Source organism: Lissotriton vulgaris, chromosome 10 (genome assembly GCF_964263255.1).
Source record: "Lissotriton vulgaris chromosome 10, aLisVul1.2, whole genome shotgun sequence".
NCBI lineage: Eukaryota > Metazoa > Chordata > Amphibia > Caudata > Salamandridae > Lissotriton > Lissotriton vulgaris.
The window spans coordinates 627,678,015-627,693,780 of record NC_141698.1 but is presented as its reverse complement, the minus strand read 5'-3'; the positions used below and the strand labels follow the sequence as shown (position 1 = coordinate 627,693,780).

Sequence of the window (15,766 nt, the reverse complement as noted above, 5' to 3'; positions counted from 1 at the left end):
CGCTGGTGATTGAGCAGAAGTTCTGAAAGGTAGTATTTGTTATACCTTGTTATTGTTTTGAATTGTCAGTATTTTCATTTTGGACGGTATGTACAGATAGTCAGGTCGCCTTACATATCCATAGACCGTCACTCTATTCAGTCTGTCTGTATCTTATTCCTGACCCTCACAGCGAACCATAGCCTGGCGTGGCATCCTGTTTCTGGGCTTGATTTACAAGTTCCACAGAATTCGTCCCTTCCAGAGTTCAATAATAATTGATAGAAGTGACTTCCCCGAGCCTGCAGACCACGCCCTCAGTTCTACTGTTTTAGTATCAGCCAGTGCCTCCCCGCCCAGTTGCTATGAAACTTGTCGGGAGCTACCATTTGTACTCGGCACCGGGGAGAAGCTTTGTTTCTCTAGAGCTGCGCCAGGAAAACGAAACAAGCTTTCTGTAGAAGTGTTTCCTAAATGCAGTGACTTCTGCCGAAGATCGTTTTCAGCCCCCGTGTGAGACGTGTTAAAATACTCTTAGCGACGGAGTGGGTGGCCCTCGGCTTTAGTGTCTCCGTCAGTGACACGGAGCACAGGTAACCACAATCAGACAGCCCTGCTGCAGGTATGACTGCTTCCAGGCACAGCAGCGTCTGTTTCGTGGGGCACACGAGGTCCCGGGGTGCCGGTGCTCTCCCTGAGGGGGGCGGCTTCCGATTAGGCCCCCTGGCCTATCCTCCATTTCACCGGCGGTTCTTGCATTTTACAATGTCCTCTGTGGAACCCGTGCATGAAGAAGAAAGCTTTGAATATGACTCTGAACATGAAGGCTGGGCAGTGCACGGCGACACTCCTGAACAACTGGGCTTTGTGGAAGAAGGTAACATTGTTATTTGTAATATCAATACATTTAAGTCACGTAAATACAACACATATTGCATTAAAAAATCCTAAAGGTGTCACATTTGCGCAAGTTAAAACTATTGGCATTGTAAATGACAAAGCTATTAATTTCGCTATTGTCAAAACCAACACATAAATAAAATATTTGTAATTTACAATACCAATAGCTCCAACTTTCCTAATGCGAGACCTATTGCTTTGCAAATGCTTGTTTGAACATATCCAACATAATCCATGCCATATGGTCCATGAGATACATGTGCATACAATGAATCTAATTGGAACTGATTTGCATATGTGCTAATCCTGAAACTCTTTCATATAGCTGATCCTCATGAACCTACTTGGATGCTCCTCCTGTCGTGGTTTCCAGTGCTCTTCTCACTAAAGTCTATACATACTATTCTGTGGAGCGAAAAGTGATGCTGTACATAGGGGAAGTCCCATCTGCTAAAACTTGATGGAAAGCGGAGAGTTATGTTGAGCAGATCTGAAAATGATCTTAGAAGTCTGAAAAGACTAATTTGAAGTGACTTTGAATCCCCTTTAGGTAAACAGTGCTTGTTAGAGAATGCTGTAATGAGAGAGCTTTGAAACAGGAGAAGGCTGGGATCTTGGGCAATGCTTGGGAGGGAGTTAATGCTAATGTAAGGTTATTCCTGAAAGGGAGATACTGAGGCTACTTCCTAGGTCTCCCTCCCTTCTACCTTGAGAAATCAAAAGATGAAGCCTCCTCTTCCTCCTGCCACCTACTCATCTGTCTTTTTGCTCAGTAGGCATGAGAGGAGTAGTGGGTGACCAGAAGGGCTTCTGGTTCTGAACAACTAATAAGGGTCGTGCCAGCTGGCCTAGGGTGCCTCAGGAAATTGTGTCTTATGAGTGCTTACACTCATAAATCGTAGTGTGGGTATAATATTTAGTTATAAATGGAAGATTATGGTCTTATTTTGAGGAACAGTAATTTTGACTGTAGCCGTATGTTTTGTCAAACATTGTAACATTGGCCATATTCTGTGACTGTATCCTCTGTCGGAGAACTTCTATGGTTTAGTAATGCTTTAGCTAGTAAGCAGGAATGGTTAAAACTGTCAAAAATTACCTTTCCTTTTTTTAGCCTATTTGTTTCTACTTTCTCTCTTCCTTTTGTCTGAGGCTTTGAGGAGGCAGGACTGGTTAAACAGGGATGGGCGATGTATGGGTGCACCTCCGAGACCAAGTCAGAAACCCCAAACCCCTAAATCGATGGTAACATTGTTTTCCTTTCAGCACTAACCCACCAGTTCATGGAAACGACAACTGTTGTAAATGGGGTACTTTCTCATCACTTCTACACTCCGTGAATTTCCCATTGTTGTATTGCAGGTAATCGTTGGCCAATCTAATTTAAAGTAATCTGTAATCTCTTCTTTTGCAGCAGTTGAAGAGTCGGAGAGCGACATCTATATGCGGTTCATGAAATCACACAAGTGCTACGACATTGTTCCCACCAGTTCGAAGCTTGTGGTCTTTGACACTACATTACAAGTAAGTATTCTCTGGACACATACTGTCCACCTACCGCACTTTGCAACATGCATTTTGTGAAATGATTAATAATACAATACAATATGACTTGTAGTAGTTAGTTAAATATTAGTACAGTTTGGTCAAAGAGTACTGGTATTTTGGACTCTCACCGGTTACAAGTTTGTGAAGATGCAACTCTTTGATCTGAGCATCACCCTAACTTTAGCATTAACTTTAGATAGAACTGCACAGAATAGGTAATCCCAACCAAGTTAGGCTAATGTTTTACTCTTACACCAGGTGGTACTTAGAGCAGCCATTCGTCTTTCTATTTACAGTACTCAGTGATTATCTATGGCACATGAAGGGGAGGATAAAAAATGAAAGAATCCCAAATGATCACAGAGTTACAGGCACATTTCATTTCTGTGCGTAACAAACTGTAGGTGTGTGTTATAGCAATAAAAATGAAAGCAACATTACTTTTTGGACATTTAAATATTTTATTACATGATTGAAAAAAATTGGAGCTGAAGTCGGGTTTCTGCATATTTAGCTCTTGATGACCCGATTTTCTTGTTTAACTATCAATAACGTAGTATACACCTATAAAACTTGTTGCAGGGTGACTACAACATTTAAGAAATGAAAGACACCTACTCTTCTTGGCAATGCAAAGACCGCTCTTTGTTGTCGCGACAATGAGTCACTCTCCCCGCACACAGATAGGCAGCCGGTCTCAATTTGACACATCACAAACAGCTTCTTTAATACAAAACTGAACAATAAGGGTTTTAAAACTTCAGCGGTGAATCATTACATCAGATACAATTTAATGCATGCCTATCATAAGAACTATAAAGCCAGCTGTGACCCTTGTCTTCAGCCTAATTAAATACATATTCTTCATTCTTCATTACAGTTTCTAACAGTGCTTAACAAACTTGGCCTTCTTGTAGGTGAGTGCATGTGGATTCGTGGTAAATAAAGTTTTGGTAGACTGTGTGCTTTCATCATTGTGCACCTAAGATCTCTGTGTGCCCAAATCCAATTGGGTTTCCTGCACCCAGGTTACAATCTGTTTAAAGATACAAAGTGCGTGCCGGTCAACGTGTGTGTTAAAACAATAAATGTTTTCAGGTTTGCTTCACACGAGTAGGCCTTTAACTGCACTCCCTTCAAGTCACCTATTCCATTGTCATCAATTGAACTCCTACAGTTTCTCTAGTCAGCACAGGATTTGGGCCTACTACACTGGTTTTTAGGTTTTGCCTGGCGAAAGATGCGCTCTGCGCATCTTTTTCGCGCAGGCGAAAAACCTAATGATTATAGTAGGGGAGACAGGAACCGCCCCCGTCTTCCATTGGCTAGCTCCATAAATGGAGGCTAGCCATTGGAAGACGGGCCTGTCCGTCAATGCCGGACCAGATTTGGGGGCGTTCCCGAGAATTTTTGGCTTTTGGCTACGTCAGCCGAAAGCCTGTTCTCGGGAACTCCCCCGAATCTGGTCCGGCATCGACGGCACCACACATCCATCAGCTTGCTGCTCGGAGGTAGCCAGTACTACACTCTCAGTTCTGGCGTTGGTTAGTCAGCTAGTGTTGATGCTAAGTTACAGGAAACATAGGTAACCTCTCATGGCATGCTGACGAGCTGGAAGTTTATCAAAAGCCGCATCTTATGTAACTAAATTTCACTATACTCATTCCCCGCTCCAGGATGCAACGAATGCAGCAGTAAAAAATGCACGCATTTTCGGAGTAGTCACCCTGAACTATTCTGCCCCGTTTTTTGAAGACTATTCTACAACGAATCTCATCTCTGGCCCCCTCCCTCCTTCCAGCCCCCCACCAAAGAAAAAGCTTCCACCGGCTGCTTCTAGCAGTGGAAATCTCTGCATATAATGACAGCGATCCGAAAAACCCAATGGACCCGGGACCTGCTGTTACTGGCCCCATCTGAATTAAGAGAGCACTCGTAACGGGGGCATGCGTCACAATATTCAAGTGAATATACGCTACAAAGTGTAGTTATAGGTGTTCATTTTCTTGAAGCACAATTATAAATAAATTGCCATTACAATATAAGCACAGCCGCACGAAATATGTGTGGAATGAAATACGCAGCAAATATTTCTCGGTCAAACTGGAAGGGCACACATTAAAACAAGCATACACGCTTCTATAACCTTGCCCAACACGAACCCAGAATTCTGCCGCCATTATATAGCTGTAAATGCCTTTTGTAAAATTCTTTCTGCGCAAGTTGTAAATAATAGGCAAGGCTATTAAGTGGTTACCTCGATCAAAATGCCAATAAAGACTACTTTGGTAACCAAGACAACAGAAATAGGGTTGTAAGAAGACATCAATAACCGCAGGAAAGCAACATTGGATTCGCACATTTTTCATTTGGAAGCCAGAGCGTGCATGCAAATAACAGCATTTCTATTTCAGTCTGACTCTCGGTACATGCCAGAACAGTAAAGCTGTGCGAGGGGACATCTTTCGCCTCATCAAAGTCCACCCGACAATAAAATGTAAACTGATCGCTCATAGCTCAAACTCACAATTTCTCAGAAAGTTAAGGGCATTCTAGAAATTGTGTGCAGGCATCCATGGAGGCTTTCTTAACGGATAGTTCATAGAGAGATTCTTCAGTGCGAAGAGACAAGCAAGTTGTTTTTAGCTAGCGGGGAACTGTTATGTTCCTTGCAATGGGCATTTCAACCAGTGATTTTTTCCAGTGTGCAGAGTTAAGTGTGGCGGGCCTCTTGGCTCTATGCTCTGCCTTATGGACAGGACCTCATTTAGATGGCCGCCCGAAATCTCTTGGTAAAACATGCTAAAACTGGCTGGAAATACAGATCTACCCCCTTTTATTTCCGTGATATTTCTGGGTGAAATGAAACACGGGGTGAAACACCCAGGAAATGGCTCGAAAACACAGACGCATGTTATTTGTATCCAGAAATTTACGAATAGAACACTGGAGTAAAACATGCATTTATTGCAACAAAACTCAGATTCACGCGTGTCATTTTTCAAATAGTCATAATGGAGAGAATTTGCTACCCTCACAGTTACTGATTCCCTCAGTATCCCCAAGGGGATAGATACATCGGCGGATTTTCGCCCAAATACAATCCCCAAGTTGCAAACTGAACCAGGAAACGGCTTTCATTATGCAGGTAAGCAAAAAAGGGCTGACCTATGGTTCGTTGTGGCATTATATAGTTATATACTTCCAAGCAGGGCTGGATTGGCCGCAGCAGGCACCAGGCCTTTCCCCGGTGGGCTGGAAGGGTGGCAGCCAGTTTTGTATTGGTGGGGGCCCATTTTAGGTTTTGCCTAGCAAATGCGTACGAAGTACGCATGCGCTAGGAAAACCTTATGTTTTTGTCTGTGGGGTTGGGTATCCGCCCCCTCCTCCCATTGGCTAGCTCCATAAATGGAGGCTAGCCATTGGGAGAGGGCTCTGTCCGTCAATCTCGGACCAGATTCGGGGGCGTTCCCGAGAATTTTTCCCTTTTGGCTACGTCAGCCGAAAGCCTCTTCTCGTCAACGCCCCCGAATCTGGTCCGGCATCGACGGCAAATTCCTGTGAAGAACGACACATTAGAACTACAGGAGCAGACGCTGTGACGTCATTCTGTTGTCCTGAGTCATCTCACGAGAGCAGGCATTTCAATGGGTAAAGCACCTCTATTTTGGAAATTCTAACATATTGATTCCTGGTCGCTCTCCCCCTCACCGGGCAGCAGGGAGGGCTGTGCCCCAGACACGGGTGGCCAGAGGAAGGCAAACTGTGCAATAGCTGATAGATGACTACAAACAAACTACTGCTGCAACAATCACAACCCAGTGCTGTAACGGACTAGTGTTGTGCTGTATAGGGGGGTCTAGAAATCTTTAAGATATTTATACACAGTGCTGCACAGGCATCTGTACACATTGCAAACAGAACTGCACATAGCGCCTTGACAGCCTCTAAACACGTCGAGGATGTTTGCGTTTCCGGTGTGTCAGATCGGCGCTGAGGCTGCAGGAGTGCACGGATGGCGGATTTCACACATGCCAGGCAGCCCAGGATGTTTCCCATCTCGGTCGCCTCCTCCGCCGCCGCCTCCCCCTCGCCGCCGCCGGGCTGCAGGGAGGGCTGTGCCCCAGGCACGGTCGGCCAAGGGAAGGCGTGGAAGAAAGCCTTCTATCTGGTGAGGATGAAACCGCTGAAGGAGCCGAGCACCAACAACAACAACAACAACGTGTCCTTTGTCATCCACTGTCACATCGGCAAGGAGATCAAGAACATTTGCAGCAACTGCAGCCGCGGAGAGGAGGTCCGGGACGGTGAGCGCTGCGGGCGGATTTATGATGCGCCGTGCGGGGTTGTATTATCTGGCTGGCGGGAGTGTGCGCGTGTGTTTGTGTGAATCCATGCGTGTGCGACAGGTCTGTGAATGTGTTTGATCTGTGGGTATGAAAGCCAGTGTTTACCTGTGTAGTTTACGAGTATTTTTACTTTGTGTGCATGGAGTGTATTTATGTGTACATGGACCTCACGTATGTGTGCGGCGTGCCCGTGTACATGTGTGTGGGTACATGTGTGTGCTTGTGAGTCAGTAAGTGCTTGTGCAGTAATTGTGTGCTCGTGCATGTGTGTTGTGTGCAGGGTCACTTATGTCTGGCGTCAGCGGGTGTCGTTATATATGTGCGTGTTTCTATATTTTTTAGGTCTGTGCGTTAATATGTGCAGGCCGCTTTTCAGTGTGTGTTGTGTGAAGGGACGTGTCTGAGTGCGTGTGTCTATACGGAGCCAGCTTGCCAACGTGTGTAATGTGGGTGAATAGGGCTCGTGCGTGTTTTTGCGTACAGTGTAAATACTGAGGGACCGCCTCATTTCTTGAAGGTCAGCAAGATGGCCCCCTTCGGAAATGTTATTGTTTACTGACGGACCTTTCTGCTGTTGAGGGTGGATATTTGTTTGCCCTCTTCAGCTCTTTCGTTTTTGTGTTGACTTGGTGCTTTTAACAACCGTCCCCGTTTCCTTCATCCAAAAGGCCCGCGTCGATGGCAAGGCCAGAGGCCCTGGTTAAAACTCCAGCTTTCTCACCTGTACGGAGGCCCATGAGGAACCTCCACATTCTGGAAACGTGCAACTATCTGTGAATTTGTTGTCTACAGCAAGCTCGCCTCTGTCCGTCGACATACACTTGCGTCCTGTCCAGTTAATCCAAGGAGCGTAGCTGTAATAGTGAAGCAGGTGCAGTGCACCGGGGCCTGGAGAAGCGGGTGACCCAATCCACCCCAATCAGTATCTGTTTTTTAAACTACCAAACTGGTGGATTGAGGACTAATTTTCTCACTTGCATTGGGGCCCACTGCTCTTTTGTCACAGCACAGTTAAGGGGGCTTAAAGGAAGCATGTTCATATTTATTCGAAAGCCACGAAGTTAACCGGGGTCGTTTCTGTGGGATATTTTTTTACACTCTGGGCCAGTGACACCTGTAAGGACTTGAGCGCGAGCCATCTGTGAGTGGGAAGCCTAGTTGCTATGCCAACCAGAGGGCCTCCCGGGCACTCCCACCACGAAACGGAGGGGCTGCAAGCAGCATCTCGAAAAGCCCCAGGCGATCTTTGGTAGAGTGAACGGCGGCTGTCGCAGCTCTGTGGTGAAACAAGATACCGTGTCAGGTAGGATAAATAGTTTATTATTGCTCTTACTACTGTGTGGTGCAATAACCCTGAGATACTAAGGAGGATGAGTGGCTGAATGCTGCAGGGACTGCTCGCTGGTATAATGATCCTCTTAGGGAGTATGCAGCCTCTCACTGATCCAAGGTCTAATTACTCTGACATGTTACCCTGATTGCATTCGTTTTTTTCTTGCCTTCTGCTCCCTGATTGCACTCGTTTTTCTTGCCTCTGTCACCCTGTTTGTGCCATTTTTCTTGCCTCTGTCACCCTGTTTGTGCCGTTTTTCTTGCCTCTGCCACCCTGTTTGTGCCGTTTTTCTTGCCTCTGCACCCTGTTTGTGCCGTTTTCTTGCCTCTGCACCCTGTTAGTGCCGTTTTCTTGCCTCTGCCACCCTGTTTGTGCCGTTTTCTTGCCTCTGCCACCCTGTTTGTGCCGTTTTTCTTGCCTCTGCCGCCCTGTTTGTGCCGTTTTTCTTGCCTTCTGCCACCCTGTTTGTGCTAGTTTTTCTTGCATTCTCTCTGCTCCCCTAATTGTGCCATTTTCTTGCCTCTGCCCCCCTGATTGTGCACGTTTTCTTGCCTTCTGCCCCCTGATTGAACTCGTTTTTAGGTTTTGCCCAGCCAATGCGTACGAAGTACGCATGCGCTAAGAAAAACCTAATGATTTCTGTGTGTGGGGACTGCTGGACCGTCCCCACTCTCCCATTGGCTACCTCCATAAATGGAGCCTAGCCATTGGGAGAAGGCTCTGTCTGTCAATCTCGGACCAGATTCGGGGGCGTTCCTGAGAATTTTTGGCTTTTGGCTACGTCAGCCGAAAGCCTGTTCATGGGAACGCCCCCGAATCTGGTCCGGCATCGACGGCAAATTCCTGTGAACAACGACACATTAGAACTACAGGAGCAGACGCTGTGACGTCACTCTGTAGTCCTGAGTCATCTCACGAGAGCAGGCATTTCAATGGGTAAAGCGCCTCTATTTTGGAAATTCTAACATTGATTCCTGGTCGCTCTACTAAGCGTGGGCATAGACTATAAAATATATATTATCTTTCCGCCACAGTGTCACTATTTTTGGGCATTATTTTGGACGTACGGTAATTAGAACTACACGAGAGGACGTAATGACGTCACTCTGTAGTTCGTAGTTTCTCGCGAGATCGCGGTATACAGGCTTCGAACTATGGAGTTCGATCAGGATACCTTTTTAGTCCGCTACCACAAGGGACGGACCTGATTCTAGCCGGGCCTTTAAAGACAGAGACACTATCTTGTGTTGGGCGGCTCGTTACAGGCACTTTCCTGTTGAGGACTCCTGCTTCAGTGGAAGCCAGCAGCAGCGCTTAGCTGTATGTCCATATGCTTTTAGCGACGACTGAACTCACCTGAGCTGATCTGAGGAGCAGGAGCTTGTGCTGTACTCCGTGCTTTGCTCCGCTGTGAACCGTTGTGAGCCTCAGAGGATCGCCCGCTCCGGCACCAGGAATTGTCCGTCGAGGTTGCCGGTCAACGAGTGTGCAGGAGTGCGTACTTCTGGGCATCGAAGTGACAGCCGGTCCCTAAAGCTGCATCCGGATGGGAATGAGCGAGTTGCGAGCTGCGGGAGAGTTTCGGGAGAGGAGCAGGAGCAGCGTGTGGCGTGGCAGGCGTGCAAGTGCAGGTGAGCAAAGGGGTCAAAGTGGACTGGACCTGAGCAGGGTTTATGGTTACTGGTTAACGCTGTTTGAGCCTCCAAGACACGTTGGACTGCTTGAGCCCCGGGCGTGTCGATGTGTTCGGTGAGCGAGTAAAGCAGCCACCGCCACCACAGTTTGAGCCACCGCCCTTCTATGCTGGAGTTGCTGGAGCTGCCACCGCCACTTGAGCCACCACCGCTATTAGAGAAATGGAACAGAGATGAGCGCTAAAAAAAAAAAAAGCCAAAAGGAGAGTGAAGGGTTGAAGGAGAGCAGCGAGTCGTGGTGAGCTGCATTAGAGCTGCATTAACATTAGAGCAGCATTTGTAGTAGTGCACGAAGATGTTAGGAGGGGTACGAGCGACCAAAGGAGAGGAAGGATTACTCCGGTGTAAGGGTAAGTGCAGGTGGTGTAAGATAGCTGGGGGCTACGGGGGTAGACGGTTTGCGGGTTGCTGTTTGTGGATAAGTAGCAGGGGATAAGAGGGGCAAGTTGTGTTGTACAGCTGTTCCCCCTTCCCTCCACCCACACCGCTTTGCCTAGCTCCCACCCCCCCCCCCCCCCCATGCTCACCATCCCTTTGTTTCCCCATGTTTTTGTGTCCTTCTGCCCTCTGTCTGCCTGGTGTTTTGTGCCGTTCCTCCACCTGAACTGAGCCCTTTAAAATAAGGCCATGCTCCAAAAAGTACCGCAGCCCCCTGCCCTGAACCATAAAAAACTGCCCCCCTACCTCCGTGAAGTACTCTGACTCTGCTCCCTACCCTCAAAGAAGAGACTGTTGATTCTCGTTATATTTCTATATACGTATGGAAGGGATATGAATAGATGTACTGCAAGAGTCACATGGGAATGTTAGAGTAGAAAGGTCTACTGCATATACTAGTGAATACAGTCATCTCTATATACAGAAAAAATGAGTTATATTTAGAAGGGGCGGAGTGGGACACAGTGGGTGGATGGATGCATGATGGTTAGATGTATGCATGATGTATGGATGTATGGGTGGATGCATGGATGGGTTGTTGGTTGGATGGGTTGGTGGTTGGATGGGTTGGTGGATTGCATAAATTGTTGAGGGATTGGCTCCATGCATGCACCCATCCATGCATCCACCAACTCATCCATGCAAGCATTACAACAAGAGCCCGCAGCTCTACTTCGTCTCTCCTCGCCCCCCCTTCCCTGAGCCCGCAGCTCTCCTTCGTCTCTCCTCACCCTCCCTTCCCTGTGCCCTGCCCTGCTATTGTAAATGACAATGCCATTTATTTATGTTTAAAAAAAAAACATAAATAAAAATGTCAAGAGCAATGGCAATAGCTCTAACTTTAACAAAGGCAAAACCATTGCATTGTAAATGCTTGTTAACCATGCTGTCTGCTCATGTTTGTTCTTGCGCTATGTTCTTGTGTTTTACATTTTCTACTGTGTTCATATTTTACATTTCCCATAACAAACTAACTTAAAACATTAGTTAAGGAAGAGTCCTAGTTTAGCTCTTGACGGCCACTTTCCCTATTGTTATAGACTAAATAGCTGCAGAAAATATCACTCCGCTTTGTATGCTGCCTTAAAAATTGCACGAGGAGTGGGTGGAAACTAATATTACATCCTTGAGTAAATATGCATTCTGTTTCGAGGAGGAATATTTTAATTCCTCCAATTTCATGTTTATTTACTGAGGGGGCAATGGTTGTTCTCAAATGAAAGGGTTGAAAGAAATATTCCATGAAAGTGGGATTTGACGCTGTGCTTCCTTTCATAAAGTTCAGTGAGTCCATTCCTGTAAAATCAGACCGCTTAAATGTATTGAACAGTAGCAACCTCACCTATGATTGCCAAATAGATCGTATGCAAATCACCATCTGACAATGTAGTGTTCTATGCCATTAGCCCCAGCTAAGCAACATGCTTTTCTAGCTGCCAGGAAACTTTATTGGTTCAGGTGCCTGTGCTGGTTTCTCACCATGTCATACCCGCTATTTTACACTCATCTGCCGCGATAAAACAGGTTTGTTTTATCATTGTAGCTGGCTTCCTGCCCCTGGACGGGATAAATCACCACCTCAGAGCCTGACAGATAGCAGCAGAGAGGCAACGTTTCCCCCACTCCTCCTCCCTACTGCAGTCATTGGGAGTGAGAGCTAGCTATATGTCTATATTTATATTCCCTAAACAAACCAAGATTAAAGTAACGTTATAGTTAGGTGAATTTGACAAAGACAACATTAATTTCTTGAAACTAAAACAACCCACAGAAATTCACGAGTTAGCAGAGATAAGTATAACTTGCACTCCAACCATGCACTGCTTATGTGCTCACATATGACATCACTCGCATGTTCTAGGACATCATTTATGACATCACAAATTACTGGATGACGTCATCAGTGATGTAATCAATAATATAAGTGTGTTTGTTTTATAGTTTACATAGTGGTGGGTAACTATCATATTACTTTTCTCCCTAAATTTGGTAAGTCTGTGTCCAGCTAATGGGTGTAATTGTTTTCAAAACATTTGCTTCTTGTGCACCATAGGTGTCTAGAGGTATTGAACACATTATAAATCTTTGTATTGAATGGTAATTCTGACTGCAGGTGACCGCATGTTCCACACAAGGTTTTTGGTGCTGCAGAAAAAGTGTGCAGCAGGGAAAGATTCTACTTACTACATACTAAGTATTGTAAGCAACCCTAGAGTTATTAGCTGCTAATTTATGTACATGTTCTTGTTTTTGCTTCAGAAGATGGTCGATCTGCAAAGCTTTCACCACAAAAAAAATTCATAGACAATACACTGTGCTTAGTTGATACTTTTTAATACTCTGTGGTGTATTTCTCATGAGAGTTGCGCTGTCTGCAAACAGTGTGGTACACAGTAAACTCTCTCCATAGAGTAAAGACTTTAACAGTCCCCCCTTTTCTACTCATAACCACTTAATTTCCCAGTGTAGGTTCAGTGCCTGTCAGTGGTTTGATACAAGTGAAGAATGTGCATAGTAGGGCATTAGTTATGTAACAGGGCTTGAGTATCTTGAGGAACTTGGTTTTCCCTGAACAGTTGTATGCAAATTGAACACCATTTACAGCATAGGTTACCCTTTAATTTGTGGTTCGTGGTCCACATTAACTCAGCTACCCATTAAGTGTATGGTATAGGGTCAATGTTACAAATAACATGAGCTTGGTTTTCCTATTGGGTTGTGTGTATATCAGTAAAGATGTGTCATATTATTCTGAACTTTTTTGCACTTACTTTCATAGCTCTAATGATATACTCGTTTAAAGAGCAATGTGTACAAAATAAGCTTGGATGATGTCTTCAGTAATGTCATAAATGATGTAACAGAACATGCCATGAGTGATGTCCTATGTAAGGTCATAAGCATTGTATGGCTGAGGGCAAGCTCTAGTTACCTTTACTAACTATAACTGGTGAATTTCTGTGTTTTATTTTTTTTAGTTCAAAACATTAATGTTGCACTGACAAATTCATCTAACTATAATGTTACTTTAACCTTTGTTTTTTTCAGTGAATTTCTAGAATATTTTTTTAACCCCTTCGCTGCGGCGGCTATTCCGCCGCAGCGCTAAAGGGGCGGGGCGGCCGCGCGGCCGCCGCATGCTGGTGACAGAACCGCTCCGTCACCAGCTACAGTTGAGCTGTGCTGGTGACGGAGCGGTTCCGTCATGACCCGCCACGCTCTTTAGAACGCCCGCGCAGGCGCGAAATCAGCGCCGCGGCGGCCGGGCCATGACGGAACCGCTCCGTCATCAGCACAGCTCAACTGTAGCTGATGACGGAGCGATTCCGTCATCAGCATGGAAGGGGTTAACGTAAAGTAATATTTAATTCCCATACTTAAATGCAAGACCCACGCGCACAGCTTTTGGCCTTTCACAACAGGGGTTTAACTGCAGGCCAAGCCCTGTAGCCAATCACCCCACATGCAACCTGGTGTCATTTACAAGGGTATCCAGGCACGTGTCTTCACCCTTCCCCTGGCCAATTGCAGCCCTGGGGACTCCCTCCCCCGAGACCCTAATCTGGTAAAGGTGAGTCCACACCAAGGGCATCCACCATACTCATGTTTGGGGGCCGCGGGGAAGCCCCAGGGCCCCCATGGCCCCAGCTGGCTCTTCACATACAGCTGGAGCTGTCATTGCTCCTGTCCTCAGGGAGAAGCTCTTAATAAGGTTCCCTTTGGGTGGGAGCAACCTTTGGGTCTGTTTCCCTTCCTGCTTCAGTGTGGGCAGGGAAACGGATCAAAAGTTTGCTCCCAGTAGCAAAACGTCCTGGGGACAGGGGCTGCGTGTGTGACCCTCCTGAATATGTAACTATTTACCCCTCCTGCGGGACTTGGCCCACCCCGGGACTTTAGGAAAAAGAAGCGTTAAAGACCGCCATGTTTTTTTTTATTTATTTTTTAACGTTTTTGTAGTAGATTTTGGCTCCTGGTGGGGTCCCTGTGGGATCCCACCACCAGGCCTAGGGGTTCATGGTACTCCTACCCACCCCCTTTTGTTGTTTTTTGTGGGGGGGTCTTGGGACTCTTGCTCAATCTTAAGTCCAAAGATGGCTGCCAACACCTCCTGGTTGAACTGTTGGTAGCTAATCAGATCTCACCAAGAGATCTGTCTGATCCACAGAGGATTCGTATCCCTAGATATCTATATTTCTTTTTCCTTTAATAACTCTAAAACTGCTGAATGGATTTGCTTCACAATTAAGCCCAAGTGGGCAAATTAATTTTGACCCCATAATTTGGTACTATGGCAGTATATCAATCCAAGGCTATACTTAATTACTTTTAGTTTCCTTGCTCACTTATGTCATATATTCATACAGGCTTAACTCAAAGAAGCAACCTTTCCAAATGTTTTTTTAAAATGTGATTCAACTTAAAAGGTTACGGTCACATTTCACTTACACATTGCCACTGGAGAACCACCCAACCTCAAATAATGACAACACACTTTCATGATTTAGGTGATTCAGGACCTACCATTGTATGGAAACCAATTCATTCTTTCACATATCACAAGTAGCTGTACAGCTCCTCTTCGGCATTAAGTCCATTATGAGACTTGGAATCAGGATTAAGAATATAGCTAGTCTCGAGCTGCCTTAATGCCTTTAAATGACCCCCCCCCCATCCCTTCAACTCAGAGGATGGCATCAATCACAAAATATCTCATTATCCTTATGAAATTCTGCACAGTGCCTTGCCACTGGGTATGGCTGGTCTACATTCGTGATTACATGCATGTGCTGCAGAAAACATTTGTGTACCTGCAGCTCAGTGGTGCATGTGTACCTTAGGTTTTAGCTATGTGTTAGTACATATACCACAAAGTCACTCTTGCATTTAAAGGCTCCCGTGATTATGCAGGGAGTGTCGTGAAGAGGTGTTTGATATTCAGTAATGGTTATGCCTATAATTCATGTCCTACACTTCATGAAATTCCTTCTTCGAGATCAGCCAACTTCTGGGCTTACATACTTCAGGGCTGCTCTTCACCAGGGTGTCCCTTATGGAGAAGGTCCTGCAGTATGTAATCTGGGAACTCTTTAAAAAAAAAAATGTATTTTCTTTAACCAATACTCTTAGTTCTTTGTTTTGTTTACTGTAGGGTGTTATCAACCTACCTATCCCTTTGCCCTGTTTCTTAGCTCTCCTGGCAAACAGAATTATGTCAATTTCTTTTTTATTTCCTACAGCCTGTGTTGGTTTGAGCAACCCCATGTTATATCCTCTTTCGCTGAACCTACAGAGCATTTCCTTCTGACAAGCAATAGCATCACTGCTCAAGCTACAATTACACTTGGCTCTTAGCGTTTTACCATAGGGGGATACTAGCTATGAAGCGCTTCGGGTGAAAGCTGGAAGCATGCAATATTGTTTTAACTGCAGTTTTCTTTCCATTAATTTGGTCTCAATTTTATTGTTCTCTATGAAGACCTCTAAATCTAGAAAGTTCACTCTTTTCACTTGAAATTCACAGAAAA

General features: G+C 45.5%; 1 protein-coding gene across 4 annotated transcripts in view; it reads left to right on the top strand.

Annotated features, from left to right (window-relative positions):
• PRKAG2 (protein kinase AMP-activated non-catalytic subunit gamma 2) overlaps positions 1–15,766 on the top strand; it is a 1,779,639-nt gene that overhangs the window by 1,512,667 nt on the left and 251,206 nt on the right. For 3 of the 4 annotated variants that reach the window (XM_086941466.1, XM_086941468.1, XM_086941469.1), the window contains one exon: positions 2,294–2,403. In XM_086941466.1, the coding sequence (XP_086797592.1) occupies positions 2,294–2,403 (110 nt within the window). The remainder of the gene's footprint in view (positions 1–2,293; positions 2,404–15,766) is intronic. The other variant, XM_086941467.1, reaches the window with a different exon arrangement.